This window comes from Drosophila mojavensis, unplaced genomic scaffold (assembly GCF_018153725.1).
Source record: "Drosophila mojavensis isolate 15081-1352.22 unplaced genomic scaffold, ASM1815372v1 contig_16, whole genome shotgun sequence".
Taxonomy (NCBI): Eukaryota; Metazoa; Arthropoda; class Insecta; order Diptera; family Drosophilidae; genus Drosophila; species Drosophila mojavensis.
The window spans coordinates 6,911,490-6,935,646 of record NW_025318693.1 but is presented as its reverse complement, the minus strand read 5'-3'; the positions used below and the strand labels follow the sequence as shown (position 1 = coordinate 6,935,646).

Below are 24,157 nucleotides of genomic sequence, written 5' to 3'. Positions count from 1 at the left end.
GATCAAATTTAAAATATTTTAATTTAAATAATTGTTTTTTTCAATATTTTTGCAGCTTTTGTTTAGTTACTGAATTTCTAAAAATAATACAAGAACTCTTCATCTCTCATTAATGAACTATTTTTGTATAAAAATATATATCTGTGAAATTATGGGACAGCAGAAAATATATAATTAGCTCTGGATCGAAACTTAAATTAATCATCACTCTTAAAATTAAAGTGAATCATTAATCAATCTTCCCAAAAATTCATTAAATTCTCAGTCGACTTCAATGAATTACAATGAAATTCGAAATTTATGATTATTTCAGTTATTTAATAAATATTTTGCTTAACTCCATCTATAGAAATTTGTAACGGATATCGATTTAGCCCTTATGCCAATCGACACAAAGCAGTTAGTTAAATATTTATATGTTTTTTGGTTGAATGAGTTCTCATTAGTTACATAAGCGACATGCGAAGCTGAAGCAGACGAAAACTAGACATATATACATATATATTCACATACATATGTCTGACACATATAATGCAAAAAACTTCTACTAGGCACCTGGGCTACCTTAGAGTTCTCGGCGAGCAGTTGATGCACACGCGATAGCTCGCGCTCCAGTATATGCTGCTGCTTCTTGGCCGCCTCCAGGGCCATGGGCGTGGCATTGTTGTCGTGTATGCGTGCCCGTAGTCCGCCCAAGGCGCGCTCCAAATCCTCCTTGTCACGCTGCAGGCTCTGCAATACGCCCGACTCCTCCTGCAGCAGCTGATCCAACTGATAGAGCTCTCGCACCTTGGCCTGAGAAGGAGGCGAAGCATAAATATAATATGTATTTGATATTTGGAACATTCAGGTTTTGCATTACCTGCAGCTCTGTCTGATTGGGACTGAGTCGATCCCATTGCTTCTGCTCCTCCTGCAGCATCTGACGCTCCTGCATGCGCTGATTGAACTCCAGCCGATCCATGGTCGCCGGCTGAGCACGGCCATTGGCATCGTTGCGATACAACGAGCCCAGCTTGACCATATTGTCCACCAGATTGACCAGCGGCTTACTCTTCTCATACTGCCGCTCCAGGTCCAGCAAATGCTGCTTCAAGTAGTCCAAGCGCTGTATGCTCTCCGCACGGGTAAGTCCCTCGGCGCCGCGCAGCCGATTCTGTGGAGAGTTGCAATTGATAATGAGTAAAGCTCAAATGGACAGAGTTTTAACAGTTAAGAATTAACAGTTAACAGTTAAAGTTAGAATTTTAGTCACAGGAATAGCCAACACCAGTTAGTCAACAGCCAGCACCCATTTGAATGAAGTTCACAATTGTTTAACCACCTGCACATTGTGAATGTCGCTGCAGCACTGCTCGATGGCTCGCGCCGTTTGACTGCTCTGCCGTCGCAGTTGAATTAGCAGCAGCACCAGCTCCTCGTGTGTGCGACTCAGTAAATCGCCAGCCGAAACATCCAGATTCTGTAGTGTTTGTCAAATCAATCAATCAATCAATTCATTTATAAATATGCCGCTAGCAAGTTAGCTCGCTAAAATATAATCTAGCAACTTTACGGGAATTGCCGCCAGTTAATAAAAATAAAGTTTGATACGCAAAAGCCCTCTCAAGGCCTTGGGCTCTCATTTATCACACATGAAAATATTTCACTGAGTTGAGTTGGACAGGAATAACCCCTCGCATAGGGAAAAAATACCAAGAGCCAATATCGAATAGCCGGAATGAATTGAAATACGATAAGTTTTGTTTTCCCCTTTTATGGCAAATAACTGTGATAACTGTGATGCTTCGCAGCTCTGATGGCTTGAACTGTCTGTCAATCAGGAATGCACATGGCCACTGTTTGCAGTTATGCTGCACCAGCTTCTCTCTAGGTAGAATAAAAAAAAAGAAGAGAAACTAGCAAATATTTATGCCCCACTTACCCTTATCTGTGAGCTCGTCTCACGCTCCAGCATATCAATTTCAGCTCGACTGCCAGCCCGACGCATGCCAAACTGCAGTTGTTGCTGTTGCTGTTGTTGTTGTGGCGTCGATGTGGCCATGGCTGCTGAACGACCGTACAGACCGCGATCTGTCAGGACTGTGGCCTTGGCGTATTTGGTCTCCGTCGCATTGCCATAGTAGGGATCATAGTGGGCGAATGCCGATTCGTGCGGCTGCTGCTGCAGCTGCAGTGCATCCGATGGGTCCGGCTTGACAGTTAGATTGCCTTTGGGCAAATTGTTTACGTTGCGCACCGAAATCGAGGCTGCAAATTGAAAGGAGAGTTAGTTCTGGTGCTGATTTTATGGACGTGGCAGGACATGTAATTATTATGCGTGCGCGAAATAATTAGAGAGAAAGCATTAAAACAGAGTTAAACAGCGGAACTTGTTTTGTATTTCGTCTACTGTCAACTCAATACATTGTTGGCGGGTATACAAGCTGTCAGAGGCGGGCACTACGAAGTGAAAGCGTCTAAAGAGCTGTTCATCAAGCTGTTTGCAAAACAAATTTCAACTGCCCGCAAAAGTATGCTACAGTTTTTTTGTTGGTTGAATCTAAAAAAGTCGACTGTATACTGTATCGAGCGTGTATACAAATATAAGTGAGTGTGTGTGTGTGTGTGTGATAAAAATTAGTGTGAATATGAATATGAGTATTTACAAGCGCATTAATAATTACATAAGTGTAGGAACAAGTCATGTATGTATCTATGTATATATGTATGTATATTTATATATGTATATAAGGAAAATTGCTTACCATTTTGTTAATGTAACAAAACAACACAACAATAATGACAACAACAATAACAAATAACAATAAACGAAAGTGAAAACCAAAAACAAGCAACAAATAATTTTTAATTAAATACAGGCCTCATGCGGCTTACTCCACGCTCACTCTCTCTATCTCTCACGCTCCCTCTCTCTCTCTCACACACACCCTTTTCTATTTACAGCTTATGCCTCTTGCAAAGAATTAACCTCAAGAACTGCGCAAATATTTGTCAAATTTAACAATTGTCACATATTTCTAACGCTGCGTATGCGTAATGCCTCAATTGTTCCTCTGCGCCGCATTCACAATGGCATTGGCATTGCCATTGACATCATTGTTCCCATTCAGCTGCTGTATGATGGAACGCACATTGCTTGTCAGGGGCAGCATTGGTCCACTGGAGGCGGGCGTTCTGGGCGTGGGCGTGGCCGTCGCTGTGGCTGTGGGCTCTGCATTGTTATTGCTCTTCATGAGGCCACTCGACATGGCATCCCACTGCCGGATGGTCTCGCGATCCAGCTCCTGCGACTTGTGCGACAGATTGGAACCCGTTTCGGCGCGCAGCACCTCATAGACATCCGTATCGCTGACCTGGCTCATGCCCGAGCTATTCGCCAGCAGCTGCACATAGACATCGTGTTCGTCGTGCGAGGGCGACGAGGGAGGCGACGCTGCCGGCGGCTGACGCGGCGGCGGCTTCTGGCAATCGTTCACGTAGGTCACCTCACGCGTGAGCTTCGTCTTGGTCGCCTGGCTGCTGGGCACGGTCATGGGCGCCGGCGTCGGTATGGGCAAGGTGGGCGCAGCCACTGCTATGCGATCCAGATCGTCCAGGGAGCGCGCATGACGCTGCGAGACGCGCCGCAGGCTCTCGCGCCACAGGGCATCCTCCTCCCAGAGCAGCTCGCCACCTAGAACTGAGAGTTGATTGGCGTTATTCACTGTGGTGCTCACTATGCCTGCCGCTGCCGTCGGTCTCTTGTCCAGCCCCTGCTCAGCTGCACCCAACCCAACCGAACCCTCCGCCTCCGCCTCCTCCTCCTCCGCCTCCAAGTGGCTACCACCAGTCAGTTTACGAGCGAGATTTGTGTTTTTAGTAGTTGTAAGATATGAATGAATTGGGTTTAATGAATGACTCTCACTACCCTCGCCGCTGCCCAGCTCCGCTGACTCCAGCTGCACGTTATTCAACTTTATCAGATTCTTATTGCAGCTGTAGCTCAGCTTCTCGACGTTCGCCTTCACGCTGTACAGATTCTTGCTGTCGATGGCCTGATCCTTGTCCACCAGTGCATCCATATTGAACTGCAGCCTATCGATGGGATTGTGTATGTGGGCTATGTTCAGCCCGTGGGCGTGAATCTCACGCTGATTATTCAGCTGCGGTGGCGCAGGCAACTCGGAGTAATAATACGGCGCCGATTGCGTGGAGATGTTACTATTGTTTCGACTATGCATGGGGGTGAGGCGGACGGCTCCCTCGACGCCCATGCTGCCCAGCTGCTGTATGGAGTCCGTGGAGGAGAGAAAGTGTATGTTGCCATAGAAATTCTGCTCATCGCTATCCGCGTTGCGAAACGTCTTCGGTGGCTTGATCAGATTGGTGAGGATGTCGGCGCCTGCGGCGGCATTCGCATCGTTAAGCAGGTGTCGCGTGGGCGTGGCATGTGCCTGATAGGGCAGCAGGTCGCTGCTCTGCAGGTGACTCAAATACGTGTCCAGCTCATGGCTACTCAGCGTCTCCTCAAAGTGCTCGCTCATCGACTCGATCTCACTGATCGACTCCTGGGAGAGCGGACGCCGCGAGCGCTGGCGCTCCAGCTCGGAGTCGGAGCGCTGGCGGAACTCAACGGACTCGCTCTCGCTGGGCAGCGAGTTGTTGCTGGGCGGCCGCTGCTGCAGCTTGCAGCGGAACAGCTCCAGATCGGAGGAGGTGCGCGATGAGCTCTTGTCCGTCTGGCAGCTGTAGTTTGAGTCCGACAAGGTGCGCGCGTGCTGCTGCTGCAGCAGCGTCAAGCCAGAGCCGCTCGAGCTCGAGCCGGCTGCCCTGGCCGTGGCCCGGCGCTGCTGCTGCTCCGGCGTGCCACGCACCTTGGCAAAGTGATCGGGCAGAGAGAGGCGACTGCTCTTCAGCGTGGTGCTCGGCTCTGTCTTGGGCAGATTCAGCGAGGTGTTGCTGGCGTGCATCTTGGGCAGCTGCTCATAGGACAGATGCACTTTGCTGTCGCGCCGCCTCACCGTGTCATAGTGCTCCGAGGAGAAGATCTCCTCCGTCTTCAGCTCCTCCATGGGAGGCGGCGAGTCGGGTATGGGTGGCGGCGGCAATATCTCGCTGTCCGAACTCTCCGCATAGTTGTTGAGGGGCGTGGAAGCGCCCAAGTAGTATGATGCGGGCCTAAAGGTATCCGACAGGCTGAAACGCGTCCGGGAACGTAGTCGCTTGGCCTCCATCTGCTGTTTGCTGCTTTCGTCATCCGCATCGGAGCTGTCACTGGCCAGCGCGCTCTTGGCCGGCTTCAATATATCCGGCATGTCTTTGCCCTGACGTTTTTTGGTCTTCTTCTTCAATGTTTCCGTTCCGTTCTTTTTACTCTTCTTTAGCGTGGAGCGACCGGATGAGCAGTGTGCCTCCTCAGCAGCAGCTGTTGCTGCGGTTGCACCTGTTACGACTGCTGCTCCTGCTCCTGAAGCTCCTGCTGTTCCTGCTTCTGCTGCTTTGACGCCTGCCAGTTCCATGTAGACGGGCTCTGTGTGGGCCAGCTTGACGCTGCTGCTCGTCAGGGCGCTGGATATGCACATAATCTCATAGTTGCTTCTATTATCGTCGTCGTGAAGGCCTTTGGTCATTTCCACATAATGATTCTCCTCCTCCGCCTCGTTGTAGCTCTCGTGCGTCGCCACCAGACTGAGGGTGCCCGACTGGCCCAGCTCCACCTTTTTGGGCGTCATGGGTAAATAATGGCTCTCGTCTAACTGTTGATCCGTGGGCGTTATCGGCTCATTTACATAAAGCTGCTGCAGCTCCTTGTCACTCGGTAAATTGGCATTCGCGCTGACTGGCGGCGCCCCATCGATAGCAGCAGCAGGCGCAGCAGCAGCATCCTCATCAGCATCAACATCATCATCGTCATCGTCGTCCTGTGCCAGTGCCTCGTCGATGTCATCATCAGTGTACTCTTCACATGCAGTGCTCTCATCTTCTTCATCGTCCTGCTGCTGCTCCACCTCCACCTTCTCCTGCTGCTGCTGTGTTTGCTCTTGCTCTTGTTTCTCCATCTGTTCGTCAGTCTCTTTAGCTATGGCTGCCTCGCCCAGCCCAGGCTTGGCCTCTGCTGTGGGCGTTAAATCCTCTTCAGACTGTTGCTGCTGCTGTTGTTGTTGTTGCTGTTGCTGCTCTTTGTACAGCTTCAACTGCATCAGCATGGGCGTCTCCTCGGCATCACTGATAACCGCCTTGGCATACTCCACATTCTCGTAGTTGCTGCTGACCAGCTTGTTGCTATAGACGGGCACATAGTTGACATTCTGCGGAGATTTGGGCGCCGTCTTTTTGGGCAAAATGGGCACCGGCTGCTCGGCTGCCTCAGTTGGCTGCAGCTGCAGCTTAAGCTTGGGCCGAAGTGGCAGCTGCTGCCCCAAGCCGCTGGGCTGCACCTGGATAATGGGCGTGCGGCTGGCCTCGTGCAGCTTGAGTATGGGCTTGAGCTGAAAAGTTTGGCTGTTGGCTGTAACCTTTGTCGTTGTTGTTGCTGTTGCAGTTGCTGCTGTTGTTGTTGTTATTGTTGTTGGGTTGCTTAAATTTGAGCTAAGGCTAACATTTGATAGTGTAGTTGCTGCTGTTGTTGTTGTTGTCTCTGCTATTGTTATTGTTGTCATTGCTGTTGTTGTTGTGTTTTGTGTGCTAGATGTTGTTGTTGTTGCTGTTGTTGTTGTTGACCTTCCTGCCGTCACACTTATGTTATCATCCAGCCCAGGCCCAGTTGCGCTTTGTGCATTTTCTCTTTCTTTATCTTTTTTTCAAACATTTACAACATTTACAAAAAATTTTCAGTAACCAAAAAAAAAAAACGTATACACAGAAAAATGGAAAAGAAAGTTATATAAAAATAAATTTTTTTTAATAAATTTTTTTTTTTTTTTTTTTTTTTTTTTTTTGTGTGTTTAAGTTTGGAGCCCATGTTTTGAGTTTTGAGTTGGGTTTTAGTGCGAAATTTACAGCGGCTTTTAGTAGACGAAACACCAAGCACCCAATTTCCATGAATTGATGAAAACATTTTTAAGAACCAAACTACTCAAAGAAATTCAACAGTCTCTCAACTAAGATTTACTTATTCTTATTTGTATATTTCGGGTGAACAAAGTAAAAGTTTCAACAAATTACAGCACATGAAGAAGCCAAACTGAAATGTTTCTGGTAAATTGCAAATTTTCTTACTTGGCCCAGCAAAAATCGTTGCCTACTTTTAGGCTTGGGCTGTGGACAACATGTGAGGTCAGACAACCGATTTATTCAACATTTGTTTAACTTAATTGCCAATGAATAAATAATTATTTGAGCATTTGAGCACTCACATTATGTATTTATGTGTGTGATTGTGTATGTGTGTGTGTCTGTGTGTGTGCGCACGGCAGGAAGGTTTTTGTTTCATTTGATGTTTGTACATTTGGAATTTATTATATAATTGCATTTTGTCTCTGCTGCCATTGCATAATTCAAATTAATTAAAACATTCCAAATGCAACTGACAAAAACAAAATTAAATACATGTATATATACTATAGCTTGTTTGTTTAGTTTGGCATCAAAAAATATGTATAAATAGGCATGCAAATGGTTAAGCAGTAAACAGTTAGTAGTTAATAATAGTTTGCGCAGAGTGTTACTTAGAGCTATCGATACGAAACGGCATGCTACTTAGCTTAAAGTAATTTCAAGGTATAATTATTGAAGTTAAAGCTCGAAACTACTCGGCAACACAGTTGTCAGCTTAATCACAGATATTTACTACGCTACAGGCAATAAAGGGGACGGGGGAGTTGAAATACAAAACAGAATTATACGCTCAACCAGAATGAGCCATAGCCAGCTAAATAGTACACTCAAAAAAGGGTGTGTAAGTGTGTAGACAAATTGTGAATAATTAATGAAAAACTGACAGTTGACTAAATTTTTAACTTTTTGGTAAATAAAATGTAAAATTTACAATATTTTTAACAATTATAATAAATTAACAATATGGAAAATATTTAAATCTTTAAATAGATTATGTTTTTAAAATTTTATAAATATATAAAAAAAATTTTTTTTAATTCTATGTATTAAAATTTAGTGATATTTTTATAAATTTTTAGGAAGTTATTCCCAAGATTTTTCTATTATAAGAAAACAAAATATAGATGTAAATGATAAAAAATGAGGAAAATAAAAATGTATATAAAAAATGAGAATTTATTTACATCTATTTCTAACTTTGTTATTATCTTAAATTCCGCTAATTTTCAAACCAACCCGACATTTTTGTTGAGTGTACAAAATAGCTGGAGGGCGCTTCAATTGCAACAGGAGAGCAAAGCCAAAGAGCTAACAAAAGTAAAAGTAGAAACTACAGCAGAACAAAGGCACAAACTGCAACGTGAGATAGACAAACAGCTAACGAGATAGAGAGAGATAGGAAGAGAATCAGACAGGACAGAGATAGCGAGAAAGAGCGAGCGCAACAAGAGACAGAGATAGAGTAACAGTAGAGATATGTAGTTAGCCAAAGAGGCGACGATAGCACAAAAAGACTTAAAGCAAAGCAAAAATGGGAGGTTCTTGGGGGCAGGGTTGGAGCATTGTGCATATATAGATATAGAGAGAGAAATGGAAAACAAAGTCAAGTACTCACCCTCATCGTCCGAGGAGTAACTGTTGTAGACACCGCCTGGTCCCATATTCGCATGCGTTTCCGATCTGGAGCGCTGAATGCCCGCGGAGCTGGCGCCGGCTGCCGTTGCGCCGACAGAGCTTGTGGTTGCCGTGCCACCAGCAGCCGTGGCAGCCAGGCCCGTTTTGCCCGCCAGCGGTGCATAGCGAGCACCGCTAGCCACCGCCGTGGAGGCGAGCAATATGTTCGGATTGCTGCCCAGCTTGGACATGGCGGACATATTGCTGCCGCCCTGCTGCACGCCCTTGCGTGTTAGCGGCGACTGCAGCATGCGCTGCTTCCACTCCAGCAGGCGCTTCATGGACTCCTCGCGCTTGCGTTCGCCATCCAGCGGATTCTGCGGAGATGGCGCTGCGCCCGCTGTGGGCGAGGTGGCCAGCGAATTGTTGGCCGTGGAATAGTCGTCGTCCAGGCCGCCGTTACGCTTGGGCAGCCGGGCGCTGGCCGAGCGCAGGAACTGCTCGTTCTTGCTGATGATCTCTTGCGTGGACATCGAGGGTGGGAATATCGAGCCCGGATGCACGTTAAGCGGCGGCAACTCCTCATCCTGTGACAGCTGCTGCTGCTTTGCGTGCGAGGACACGGAACGCGCTGCAGCACCGCCGCCCGCACCCTGACTGGCCGAGCGACTCATGCGTGGCATGCTGCATGCAGCGCTGCCCTGTGCCTGCGCCTCGGCCAGCAGCTCCTGGCGCTTGTACGCCCGCTCATAGGGATTCTCGTAGCCAATGGTGTGCAGGCCGCTGCCGAATTCGCCAGCGACGCCGCTGGCGGTGCGATAGCTGCCCGCCTGCTGTGGCTGAGCACCGCCAGCACCACCGCCGCCGCTCTGCAAGTAGAGCGCACTCTTGCGCATCTTCTCCGCGTAGCTGGCCTCCGAGTAGTAGAAGCTGTCGGGCGTGCGATTTATGTCCAAGCTCGACTTGGGTCGAGGCGCGCGTCCTGTCTCGTGCTTGCTCTGCGCCACAGCAGCGGCGGCGGCAGCTGCAGCCGCCTCGGCACGCGCCTCATACTCCAAGAAGTCGGCGGAGTGCGGACGCACGATGGCCGCAGCGGTGCGGGCGCGCAAGTCCAGGTTATTGATTAGCTGATCGGCGGCCGTTGGCTGTGGACATAAAGCAAAGAGTAGTTAGTCTAAACTGTGCCCACACACGCACACACAAGTGAGCTTTGCATTTTAAAATGTTGCCCCAATTGGCAAATTGGCCTGGCCTATAAGGCGGCAGTCACTGGCAGCCAGCTGCCAAAGGGCCCAGGCGCATAAATCATGCACGCGACTTATTTCCTGGCTGACCCACAAAGCAGCTGCACTGTCTGCCGGCCGCGACGCCGCCCGAAAGGGCGAGCAGCCCATAAAGTTGCACTTTAGGCGCCACAGCCGGCAGCTGCCGCAATTGCCACAGCTGCAGCAGTTAGCGAGTGCCGCGAGTGCGCTGCATAAAACGTCTGCAATTTAGCAACCCACTGACACACTAAACTCTAATTAGTGGGCGTGCCGAGGACTTGCGACCAGCAACAGCAACTCTCCTTGCAAACTAAAAACTGAAAGTTTCAGATGCTCAACCTCTGATCCGCACGTAAACGGACCTCTGGTCTCGCTCTCTTGCATCCCTGGTCGAGGTACAAGGATTTAATGTTTCTGCATTTTAAACAAATATCTCGCTGCTTTAGTGAATCTCTATAGAAACGTGAGTTTCCTCTTCGCTGTTTTAGCGTTTTTAATCTCTCAGCTCGTTGGTTATATACAGAAGCCAGCTTTTATACAGACTCATAAAATGTCTGCATACCTGACTGCGTCTGCATTTATAAATATTTATTTTCTCTCTCTCTCTCTCTCTCTCTCTCTCTCTCTCTCTCTCTCTCTCTCTCTCTCTCTCTCTCTCTCTCTCTCTCTCTCTCTCTCTCTCTCTCTCTCTCTCTCTCTCTCTCTCTCTGTCTGTTCTTCTGTCTTAAAAGTGTTTAAGGAGGCGCCTTGACATGCTCAAGTCTTTGCTTGCGCTTGTTACATCTTGCCAAATTATAAAGTACATTTTAATTTTTAATTACCATTCAAAGTCAACATCAAACTGAGAACGCGCAGTCAAACTAACAAAGTTTATATATGTGTATATACAAAGGTTGTACTTTAATTAAAAGTTTCTCAGACAAACCTAACATTACATTTGATATGTTGTAATTGAAAAAGAAATTCAACTTGAAGGAAATTCAATTTGAATGTTTCACCTATACAACATTTATGATCTGAAAATTATCTGAGCGCGCCCTTTCACATTTGCAAAATTTAAATAATTTCCTCTAATTAAAAACTTTAAATGAATTTTTCTCTATTATTCATCACACCTCTAGCTCAGTTAGTAAAAGAAATAAATATTCAGACCTCATTTCCTCTCATATATAATTTAACTAAGCCTGTAAACTACACAGGCTCTCACCTAACTTAACCCTCAGCTCTCCGCCATCTCTAGTTAATTTCTTTCGCTTATGCAATCGATCAAATCGAATCTGTGTGGGTGTATGTCATACTTTTGGCGCTTTCCATCAATCATTGTGTTTTTGCAAGTTAATGCAAGTCAGAAACTTTTTCCATTTACCACACAGCAAACAGCAAGTTAACTTTGATGGCAGTCGAGGGAGCTCTGGCAGCAATCTAGCGATAAGTTTTAACCATATGCTGAGATGAGCCCAAATATGTGTTTGGGGAGTATATATTGCAGATATAGTGCCAAAGAAGAAGCATAAAACTTTAAAACTAAATGCAATTGACTTTGCAATGCAAAAAGCAGACAGAGATATTTTTTATAATTATGAAATAAGTAAATGCGAATGCTAAGCAGTTGAGCTGTACTAACAAGAAATAAAATTCTGCCAGAAAAATTAAACTATATTACATATATGAAATTAAATTTCCATATTGAAACTTGGGAGACTTAAAGCCTTAAATTTCTAGATGCTAAAAAGGTAGCATACCTCAATTCTCGGTCAGACTTAAGGCCCTCACTCGAACTTCCCCTGAATATCTCACTATATGGGCTAAAAAGGTGTCATACCTCAACTCGTTTTTGTGTAACTAAAGGAAAGTCAAATTCGCCCATTTGCCATTCAGCGTGAAAGTTGATGTTCAATGCATTGTGCTCTTGGCTTGGCCACAAGTTTTGGCCGAGTCGGCGCCTGTCTATGAGCTGGGGTAAACTTTAAGTAGGCCAACCTGAGCTCGTTGCCGCGTTGCAAATGGCTGCTGCAATTGGCCCACATTGGCCAACTTTGTAGCCTTTATTGGGCAAAGTTGTAGCTTCAACTGGCCAGAGGCCCGGGCAGACGATGCGTATGAGTTATTTGTGTGGAAGTTAAGAACCTACCTCCATGTGGTTGGGCGTGTAGCGTTGAGGCATGGCCGGCACATGCTTGCTGCCATCGTAGCTGGGCGGGCTGAGGGGCCGCCTGTAGCTGGCCGCCTCCTGCAGCAGTGCCTCCTGTGCAGACAGTGCGCCGCCGGCTCCTGCCAGCTGCGACATATTGTAGATATCCTCGTAGTCCGCCGCGGCAGCAGCTGCTGCGAACAGACGCTGCTGCTTGGAACGGCCGTAGGCGTCCGGCGTGCGGCGCTCCGCCTGCAACTGTTGCTGGGTCGGGTAGGCGCCACGCTGCATCAGCTTGGCCATGTAGAGGTCTCGCTCGCCGTAGATCTCCTCGACGGCGCGCTGCTGCTGCAGTCGCGCTATCTGCTCCTCCATGTCGAGATGCTGCTGCTGGAACTGCGCCTCCAGGTGATCCAGCGAGTATTGCTGCTGCGCCTGCTGCAGCTGCAGCGCCGTCGACACGTGTCCGGTGCGCGTATCGTAGATGGCATGATGCTGCTGTGGCTGCTGCTGTTGCTGCTGCTGCTGAGATCTCTGCTGGTACAGCTGCTGCGTGGGCGACAGCATGCCGCCGGCTCCGACAGAGCCGCCGGTGGCGCCACTGCGACGACTAGGTGGCACTGGCTGCTGCTCATTGTGCTCGGGCGACGGCGAGGAGTATCCGCCGTCGTTGATGCGGCGCGGCTTGGGCGGTGCATTGGCATACAGGGGCTGAGCCCCATTGCCGTTGCCCGCATTGTCCGAGGCGGGCGTCAGCTGACCCTTGCCCGGCTGCGACTGCAGCGTGTGGATGCCCGAGTCCGAGTTCTCCCCGCTGTGATTCAGCGAGGAGCTGACGCTGGGCTCCGACTCGCCACTGCTCGGCGCCTGCATGAGGCTGGCCGCCGACAAGGCGCGCACCCACTGCATCATGGCGTCGGCGCTGTCCGCGGCCAGCCAATAGGTGCGCATGTTCTGGTGCTCACACTTGAAGGCGAACTTGCGATAGATCTTGTCCTCCGGCAGGCAGGCGGAGACGCGGTACGAGGGCAGCAGCACCGAGCCCAGCAGCTTCTCCTCCTCCGGGCCCTTGTAGTAGTAGAGGCAGTACTCGGCCAGCACGAACCAGCGCTTGCGCCACACCTTCAGCCCGTCGGAGCCCTGCTTGTGCAGCCAGCCGGAGAGGGTGACGGGCGTGGTGGGTGGACGCTTGGTGATCGGAGATTTGAGCGCCTGTATGGAGCCGATACTCTTCTTGCGATCCAGCGGCGCATGGGTGGGACTGCGCGTGGAGGCCGACGAGGACTCCTCTGAGCTGGGCGTGGGCTTGGGCTTGACCACAGTTGAGATTTGCGTCTGACAGGCCTGATTGACCACATGACCGGGATGATTCTGTTGGATGTAAACGGGTCCATGCTCGCTGCCAGGCGTTTGCTGCTCCTGCTTTTGCCGTTGTTGTTGCTGCTGCTGTTGCTGTTGCTGCAGTTGTTGTTGCAGCTGTTGCTGTTGATGCAACTGCAATTGCAATTGCTGCTGCTGCTGCTGCTGCTGCTGGGCATAGAGCTGCTCCTGATAATGTTTTGGCATTTGCTGCTGCAGCTTCAACGGACCCGAGGCAGCTTGATATTGATTAGCCAAATTAAGTGTAGACGGTGGAGCCCGCTGCTGCTGCTGTTGTTGTTGTTGCTGCTGTTGCTGCTGTTGTTGTTGTTGCTGCTGCTGCTGCTGCTGCTGCTGCTGCTGCTGCTGTTGCAGTGTCATGTTGGACACCATGCTAGAGGATTGACTCATGTGGTAGTGGCCCGTGGGCGGATTCATGGCCTGGCGCATGGCAAACGTGCGCTGCTGCTGCTGAGCCGCCTCGCTCTGCGTGGCCAGCTGCGCCTGCATCTTGGCCTGCTGCAGCTGCTGGTACTGCGCCTGCAGCGCCGAGATGGGATGATGGCCCGCCGTCGCATTGCTCGCCTGCAGCCGCCCGGCGGCGGCCAGATACGTGCGCTCCGTGGGCGACTGATAGAGCTGGTCCCCGGTGCCGGCGCTGCTCGTGTACGACTGGTGATAGGGAGAGCTGTGCGAGCTGCTGGAGTTGCCGCCATAGCCATGATGCTTGAGCAGGCCGTGCTTGGCCTGCGGCTGCATGTCGATGGGCGACAGTGGACCGCCGCCGCTGGACGAGGTGGCCGTGGGGGACTGCTGGTAGATCGATTGCGGTGCCAGGTGGTAGCCGGCGGGCGAATGTGTCGCTGTGCGATAGTCAATCAGATTGGTTTGATAGGCCAGCGGCAGCTTCTTCTGTTGCTGGGCCGTTGCCGCCTGCAGCTGCAACTGCTGCAGCTTCTTTGGGTCCATGGTGCCGCCTGTGAAGAGCGGTGGCGCCTCCAACCTGCAAAGCGAGAGAAGAGCAAAGAGTGAGCGAGAGAGAGTTAAAATAATGTCTACAGCCGTCACATGGCGTTGCATCAATTAGCAAAGGTCGACGGGATTAATTCAATTGCGTGGACTTCGGCGTAAGCCCTGTGCCGCAACGGGGCTTGCGCCAATTTAACCAAATCCGTGCGCTCCACACCACGGCGACGGCGACGGCGACGGCGATGGCGATGGCGACCCGGGCGGCTCAGCTCGTAATTGATGGTAATTGATTGAGTGCAGACCCGACTTTGTGCACCGTGGAATGAATTTAGCGTTTGCTGGCAACAAATTTAACACACTTACCAATCCCAGAGCTGGTAAATGCAGCCAAACATGATTTCGCTTTCGTTCGGATTAATTAATTAATGATTTAATTGGCTTTATAAATAATTCGATTGTGCGCACTCGACCAATCGCACGTGAGTCTCCTTTTTTTCAATTTTGTTTTCGTTTTCCTCTTTGTTTGATTATTATTTGATTGAATGCGAAAACTCAATTACATTTTTCGTTCTCATTTTCCAAATGAAATGTGGCCAAAGTCTCTTTGTGATATTTTATTCGCCTATTTCTTTCTATTTTTTATTTCTTTTTTCTTTATTTTTCTTTTTGTGATATGTTTGCTTTGTGGCGCGCTAAGAGAATGAAAATTTCGCTCAGTTGCAGTTGGGGGCACAAAAAATGTCGGGCCAAATATCTATTTCGATTGTGGGCGAGGGCGCGCCAGGAGTGGGGGCCGGCACAGATTTATGCCCCACAAATTGCGTTTGAAAATTGAAAATGCGTTTGCTGCAGTCGAATATTTATTTTAATAGACAGCACAGAAAAAAAAACACACACACAGAAACAAACAGAAAAATACCTTCGAGCGCAATTTTAAAATACAAATATATATATTTTTATTATTGTTTCTTCTTTTATAATATTTATTTATGATTTGTTTTCGTTTGAGAACATTAAATAAACATATTTATCTAGAGTTTTGTTGAATTTGCACAGATTAAATAGTTCAAATATTAGAAATTTTATGTTCGTTTCATTTTTCTATTTTCATTGCAATTTTTGTATTTTTAGAATTCAATCAGATTTTTATAAAATTGCAAAAAAAAATGATCAACTGGATTTTCTGCAGAAATATTGTGGTGTGAAACTAATTTAGCTCGATAGCAGTAAAAAAAAATCAATTTATTTAATATTTATTTAAAGTTTTGATATGAATTTCATATTCAATCCTAACTAGGCAGCTCATTAAGTTAAAGCTCAAATTTGCATTTACATTTCCATTAAATTGAATGCATTATGAGCTATGATAAGCGATATGAAACTGCCAGCACTTGAGGTTTATTTAAGCAGAGCGTTTACAGTTTCTTGTCTGTGGCAAATCGACTTGGCAGCCCGCAACCGCAATTAAGCATGACAATTTATGACCGAATACGAGCAATATATATATATATATATATATATATGTATATAATTCGAGAGCGCGGCATGCAGTACAGCCAGAGGAGCCCAGCTGATGAGCCGATGAACCGTTCCGGCTAACGAAGTCAACGGGAAAATGCGTTTAATGCAATTGACCAGAGCTATCCAAATTATATGACACAAATGAAATGAGTGTCGCACAAACACACATATACATATGTATACGTATATGTAATGTCTATATATACATCTGCGTATCTGTTTGGATGCTTGTCTGCAGCACATAAATTAAGCGAAATTGAAGTTGTCACATGAATTATATATTGCAAATATCATTTGTGTAAATGCAGCAGGGAATCGATTTTTAAAAAAACAATGTAAGCATGGCATACTTGGGGGCGCTGGGCGTGATGTGAGAGAGCCAAGTTAACAGCGCCTGACAGCACAATAAAACTTGGCACAAATGTCGACGTTTCTGCATTAAAAGCAAAGTCCTGTTGAAAATGTTGCGCAATAAACAAACAATTGATCCGGGACTTAAGCACAAGCGACGTCATGTTCGTGTGTATGTGTGTATATGTGTGTGTGCGAATGTGTGCAAGTGTGTGTGTTTTGCTGGCAACAAATGTTAAATCATGGCATTAGCTGCTTTTGCCATAGCCATTTCACGCTACAATCAACAGCCAGCCAGACGGGCCAGGCTGGCAGCTGACCAGAACGGACGGGCTGGCTGCCAAAGAAGAGTGCGAAGAGTGTTTAAGCCATTTTACAATTGCCTTCGAGCCGGCCCACAATTTGTATGGCTTTCAATTAACGCTTCCAGCCAGCATTTCACATTTCACAGCGGCGCAGTCCTCGATGCAAGATGCAGCCAAAAACAAACGCACAAATAAAATAATGGCAGAGAAACAATAATAACAGCCAGAGTAGCAATAAAAAGAGCACAGCTTGATTAGAGTTTGTGCTGACAAATACCCTGTAGAGCTGCATAGGTGCCAGTTGAAAGTATTCATAAAGTGTTGCAGATCAGAGAGCTGATTAAGAATCAGAAAATTTGTTTAATTTGATACTAGATTTTTCTTTTGAACAGAATTTTTTATATAAACCCTATATAGGTTAAGCTAAATAGGTTGCGTTTAATTCTATCTTCATAATTCTTTAAGCTTAAGCTTAAGCTGCCCAGCTCGTCTCATCAAATCCTTCTTCATTCATTTGATTGTTCCAGGGTATATAAAAAATCGATAGCTATTTAACAAGAACCGCAACGTCTGGGGCAGGACTTGGCTGCCACCCCTCCTCCCCCCCCCCCCCCCCCCCCCCCCCCTCCCCTTCCCCCTTTCCCCCCCCCCCTTTTTTTTCTTTTTTTCCCTCCACTTTTTTTGCTTTGTTTCCCGCGTTTGTCTTTTTTTTTTTTTTTTTCGTTTTTTTTTTTTTTTTTTTTTTTATTATTTTTTTTTTTTTTTTTTTTTTTTTTTTTTTTTTTTTTTTTTTTTTTTTTTTTTTTTTTTTTTTTTTTTTTTTTTTTTTTTTTTTTTTATTTTTTTTATATTTTTTTTTTTTTTTTTTTTTTTTTTATTTTTTCCTTTTTTTTTTTTTTTTTTTTTTTTTTTTTTTTTTTTTTTTTTTTTTTTTTTTTTTTTTCTTTTTTTTTTTTTTTTTTTTTTTTTTTTTTTTTTTTTTTTTTTTTTTTTTTTTTCTTTTTTTTTTTTTTTTTTTTTTTTTTTTTTTTTTTTTTTTTTTTTTTTTTTTTTTTTTCCCCCATGCCGCGGTGTGGGGTTTTTGGTGTTTTTTTTTTTTTTTTTTTTTTTTTTTTTTTTTTTTTTTTTTTATTAATTCACCAGCCCCCCCCCCCCCTCCCCCCCTTTTCTTTCCCACCTCATTTTTTTTTTTTTTTTTTTTTTTTTTTTTTTTTTTTTTGTTTTTTTTAACCAAAATTTTTTTTTTTAAAAAAAAACCCCGTGGCAGCCAATAAAAAATACAAATAAATATAAAAATCAATCCACCCCCTTTTTTTATTAAAAAATTTTTTAAATTTAAGCCAAGTCAATATGAATATATCAGCGCGTGAGTTACCAACCCAACAACACACACAAACACATATTCAATAATTCTTTGTACACACATAAGCACACACAAAAACACTCAAACACACACAAACACATATTCAATAATTCTTTGTACACACATAAGCACACACAAAAACACTCAAACACACACACAATTATAAAATACCTACACATAAGCATTGTACTCTTTGTAAGAAGATACGAAACAAAGAAACCAAAAAACTTAGAAATAAAGACTCACTTCTGTTTTGGCATTTGAATGAAGAGGACGTTTTATTAATATCTTGACACCTACATATATACACCATCTAGCTCCCGATGGTAATTGGCGCAGCCGGTAGGATATGGATCTACTTATAATCATGCTAAGTATCATTATTTTTGTGAAGTTCACTAAAGTGGAGTAACTGTGTATAAGATGCATTGCTAAATGGAACGGAATCAATCGCTGATAATCGTTACCACAAAAAAAAAAAAAAAAAAAAAAAAAAATATATATATATATATATATATATATATATATATATATATATATATATATATATATTGCAGTCTATGTATAAACATGTACACATGTACCTAATTTTAAATAACAAATGTGTTGCGATTGGGCAGAATCAATCGTTGATAATTGCTGTTATCGCAACATTATTCATTAAAAATATATATGTACATATGTGGATATGTATGCATATGAACATCTTGTGGTGTGATATATGAAATCAAACGCTGATCATCGTACTTCATACACAACAAACATTCATTCACAAACTCATGATGTGGTGGGGTGGAATCAATCACTGATAATCACTACTGCCACAGCATGATTAAACAACATAGTAATGTATTTGTGAATTTGTACATGCAGTACATATATGCAGACATACGTAACTAGAAAATCGTCTATTATTTCACAACTACATGAAATTTTAAGACACGCTATGAAAAATAAATAAAAAGCAGCAACGCCACAATTCTGCGTTTCGCCGCCGACCTAACGGAATCTTGAATTTCGGTCGTCACTCTCAACATTAAAGAGGCTCTGATGTCCGGCGCCACTAGACACGCGACAGAATTACAACGCTCAAAACTCAAGAAATTTCGGCCGACAATAACAAATCTATGCAACATACAATATATGGCGCCACTAATCTGTCTTTCGACGCCGCCACCGTCGCTTATTTCGGCGAAACGAAATATGCCTGGCGTCACACATTCGCACAACTACGCTACAAAATATGTAGTTTGTAGTGAAAGACACTATTCAATGAGCAACTCGCAAAACTACAAGATCAGTTGCGACACAGAGCTCAAACAGAAAAGACATACATACAGCTTACAAATAATCTCATAGTGCAGTGATAAATAGTCGTAATCGCTCATGTGAACAGAAAAGTCTATAAAATCAAACGTTGATAATTATATGACTTAACTGATCGGCTTTGGTAAAACACATACGCAAATTTTCATAGTATATATCATTTTCATTCTTACGTTGTTTTTCCCTACGGTGAATTAGATCCGATGAATTCTGGCGCAACAACTTTTATACCAACGCAGCATTCGTAAAACTGGTGTCAATACCACAAGCAATAGCATTTTATTAAGGAATGTCAAAGCGATATACACTTCGGCCAAGAACATCTACCAGGCAAATCATAAAAATAAGCGAAAACACAGTTTATCCTCCCAACGAAAACTCAATGGACTCCGGCAACGCCTCGGTATCACTTCCGTCTACTATATCGACTTCAAACGGTACACCTTCAACAATTAGCATGGATAACACTCCAACAACTGTAACCCCAACCGACATCCTCGCTTTCATCAAGGAAGTACCTACCTTTGACGGAACCCCTAATCAACTGCAAGACTTCATCGTTAATGTGGAAGAAGTGATCACATCTATGCAAGGAATCGACCAGACACCGTACAGCTCCCTTCTACTAAGAGCTATCAGGAATAAAGTCATAGGAAGAGCTAATGACGCGTTAAAACTGTGCGACACTGGACTCATCTGGAATGACATTAAGGCTAATCTGATTCAACATTATGGTAACAAAAAAAGTGAAGCTATGCTTATTCACGATTTGCAAAACATTTCTGATAACTTATCTTTAGGTCAACTTTTTATGGTATTTTGAAAATAAGATCTCAATTAACAGACAAATTACGAAACGCAAATCAATACTCGACCGACAAAGCTAAACTCTATGACGAAATTTGCTTGAATACATTTTTAATCCACTTGCGAGAACCTCTTAAAACTTCAGTAAAATCAAAAAATCCGCAAGATATTAACGAAGCCTACGAATATTGCCGTATAGAAAAGACCTTCTATTCTCAAAAACCAAATAACACTCAGAAAATTAGAGCACAAATAACACCATATTCACGCCCCCAAAATATAAAAAATCATCCTAACAATAACCCACAGTATAACAATAGAAGCAATTCATATAGAAATTCTGCAGCCATCACTCAGCCTAACTATCACAATAATAATAGAAATTCAACTCTAAATCCTTTCAACTCAACAATCACCCCCAACAATCAATTACATAATATTAATGAACAACAATCATCAACTGAACTTTGCAATATCAACGACGCAGAAAATTTTTTCAAAACTGCCTCCAAGACTCAACAGGGTACTTAACAAAAAGAACACATGGCTCAACACTACCATTCATATGGATTAATTCCATCACAAACCAACCCATCAAATTTTTAATAGATACAGGTTCCACAAATTCATTTATAAGCCCAACTTTAGTTTCCAATGTCGATCGCAAAACTCTCAATAATCCTGTAACTATCCAGACTGTCTTAAATCAACATGTCATTAGAGAAAAACCATTATTCAATCGCTTACAGAGTTTAAAGAAGAAATGATTTTGGAGTTTCTTCTTTTCGACTTTCATCCACATTTTAAAGGCCTGTTTGGAATGGATATTCTAAGAAAATTAAAAGCCAATATTAATCTAGCCTGTTTTTGTCTTGAAACTCCAAAATCATGTTTAAAAATTTGTATACAAGACAATCCAGTAACCGAAGTACATGTTATACCCGCTCTATCAAAAGTCTTAATAAATCTTCCAGTCCAGTTGAAGCAAGGTGATTTTTACAGTCAAGAAACAATTTATAACAAACACTTGAATATATCAGAAGGACTATACAAATCAGCTAACGGATATAGCAATATGTTAATTACAAACAAGTCCCACGAAGATCAGCCACTATATTTGGAACAGCCATTAAAAACCACCCCCTATAATCAAAATCAATTTGTTGAAATATACAATATAGCCTCAGATAATCAAAATCCTCAACATATCCACAAACCAATCACCACATTAAGAACCGACCACCTTAACTCCGAAGAGAAAATCGCGCTAACACAACTTTGTAGTAAATACATAGACATTTTCTATGACGATAGTCAAAAGTTAACGTTCACCAATGACATTAAACACTATATACACACAACTGATAATACGCCAATCTTTGTCAAATCCTATCGCTATCCTTTCGCCTTAAAAGAGGAAGTAAAAAACCAAATAGAGTCAATGCTGAAACAAAATATAATTACAACCAGCTATTCACCTTGGAGTGCCCCAGTTTGGGTAGTTCCAAAAAAAACAGGCCCAAATGAAAAACGAAAATGGAGGCTAGTTTTAGATTATCGTAAACTCAACGAAAAAACAACTTCAGACCGCTACCCCATTCCGAATATAAACGATATTCTAGATCAACTCGGTAAATCCACCTATTTCTCAACGCTCGATTTAGCCAGTGGATTTCACCAGATTGAAATGAACCAAGCGGACAGATATAAAACAGCCTTTACAGTAGAAAGTGGTCACTTTGAGTTCGTCCGTATGCCGTTCGGGTTGAAGAACGCTCCTGCAACGTTTCAAAGAGTAATGGACCATATCCTTAGAGATCTTGTAGGTTCCATCTGTCTGGTTTACTTGGACGATATTATAATTTTTTCGACATCTCTGCAAAAACATCTGACTGACATTAAACAAGTTTTTGATAGGCTCAGATCCGCTAACTTTAAATTACAAATTGCAAAATCTGACTTCCTTCGAAAAGAGGTTAACTTCCTAGGCCACATAGTGACTCAAGATGGTGTTAAACCTAATCCCAACAAAATAAAAGCCATTCAGGAGTTCCCCATCCCAAAAACCAGGAAACAAATTAAATCATTTCTAGGGCTCCTTGGGTATTATCGAAAATTCATTAGGGACTTTGCACGCATAACAAAGCCCCTAACACAGCAATTAAAAGGCACAAAAGCGGTAACCATTGATGAAGAATACTGTAAAGCCTTTGAGTTTTGTAAGACATTACTTTGCAACAATCCAATATTGGTTTACCCAAATTTCAACAAACCTTTTATATTAACCACTGATGCAAGCAATTATGCCATTGGCGCTGTTTTATCACAAAAATTAGCTGGAAATGACAAACCTATTTCTTATGCAAGTCGTACATTATCTGATGAAGAAACACGTTATTCTACGACAGAAAAAGAAATGCTTGCAGTTTACTGGGCAGTAAAACACTTTAGGCCTTACTTATTCGGAAAAAAATTTATCTTAGTCTCGGATCATAAGCCATTAACATGGAACACAGGGCCATTTTCCACCAACGATAAAGTTGCCCGTTGGAAATTGCAGTTATTGGAATACGAGTTTGAATTTCAATACAAAAAAGGCTCTCAAAACGTGGTTGCAGATGCACTTAGTCGTATCCGTTCCGAAACAGACATTAGCGTAAACCATATAGACGCAGAAATTTCTAATAACCTTTCAACCAACATCCCAACTATTGAAAAACCACTTAACGACTTTAACTTGCAGATTGTTTTAACTGAGGGCATTCCTGCTTCTTGTAAGGTTTCTACTCCCTTTAAAAATAAATTAAGGCAAACAATCACCGAACCCAGCTTTACCACAGATATTGTACTGGACATCTTAAAGAAAACATTAAAACCAAACAGGATATGCACAATTTACACATCAGACAACATTTTTAAGATAGTGCAAGATGTGTTTTCTAAAGAGTTTTCTCACAATAAACTTTTCAAATTGTTTAGGTGTACAACTTTCCTAAATGATATTACTAATACTACTGACCAAGAAAAAATTGTCAATGATTATCACAATAATAACAATCACCGAGGTATTGATGAAACACTAATGCATCTTAAAAGAAAAGTTTACTTTCCATATATGAAAAGTAAAATAGCACAGATAATAAAGAGTTGTGAAATTTGCCTCACACTTAAATATGATAGACAGCCACAAAAACCACCTTTTCAAGTACCACAAACTCCTTGCAAACCAATGGAAATAATTCATATAGATATATACACGATAAACAAAAACTATAACCTTACACTAATAGATAAGTTTTCAAAATTCGCATGTGCCTACCCTATACCCAACAGGACCTGCATAAACGTCGTCACTTCCATGAAACATTTTTTTAGTCTTTTTGGAATACCTAAAAAACTAATCTATGACCAAGGTGCAGAGTTTTCCGGCAGTATATTTAAAGACTTTTGCAATCAATATGACATCCAATGTCATGTAACATCCTTCCAACAGTCATCCAGCAACTCCCCGGTAGAACGACTACATTCAACACTTACCGAAATTTATAGAATAATCACCGAACTAAAAAAAAATACAAGCAGACAAATAAACACGAAGAAACTCTTTCTGAAACACTTCTAACCTACAATAACGCTATACATTCATCTACAAAACTCACACCTTTCGAACTTTTCACTGGACGCACTCATATTTTTGAACAAACTATTAAATACGACAATAATCACGAATATTTGCAAAAATTAAATTTCTTCCGATCAAAATTATACCAAGAGGTAAAAGAAATGTTACATAAAAATACCAAACACAATTTGGATAAACTTAATGTTGCTAGAAAATCTGCAACACTTGTATCCAATAATGATACCATATTTAGAAGGGAGAATCGTAGAAATAAGCTAACACCAAGATTCTCCAAACATAAAGTTTTACAAGATAATGGCAACACAATTATCACTACACACCCACAAAAAATACATAAATCTAAAATAAGGCGAACAACATAATAATAGGCAGTATAATTTTTAATTTTAATGTATACTATTCATAGTACTTAAGCATAGTATAAACAAAAGATGACATTTTATATTATACTTTATCTTTATTTTT

The 24,157-nt window shown here is 43.3% G+C and overlaps 1 protein-coding gene across 10 annotated transcripts in view; it reads right to left on the bottom strand.

Annotated features, from left to right (window-relative positions):
- The window catches only part of LOC6573176, a 61,856-nt gene that overhangs the window by 5,915 nt on the left and 31,784 nt on the right, over window positions 1-24,157 (bottom strand). For 3 of the 10 annotated variants that reach the window (XM_032727935.2, XM_032727896.2, XM_032727978.2), the window contains exons 2-8: window positions 14,740-15,068; window positions 12,049-14,410; window positions 8,654-9,797; window positions 1,925-2,250; window positions 1,325-1,462; window positions 863-1,156; window positions 556-795 (exon numbers count right to left, since the gene is read on the bottom strand). In XM_032727935.2, the coding sequence (XP_032583826.2) occupies window positions 556-795; window positions 863-1,156; window positions 1,325-1,462; window positions 1,925-2,250; window positions 8,654-9,797; window positions 12,049-14,410; window positions 14,740-14,771 (4,536 nt within the window). In that variant the 5' untranslated portion in view covers window positions 14,772-15,068. Of the gene's footprint in view, window positions 1-555; window positions 796-862; window positions 1,157-1,324; window positions 1,463-1,924; window positions 2,254-2,747; window positions 6,776-8,653; window positions 9,798-12,048; window positions 14,411-14,739; window positions 15,069-24,157 lie in introns of those variants that run through there. The other 7 variants (XM_015166778.3, XM_044007507.1, XM_044007509.1 and 4 more) reach the window with 6 other exon arrangements.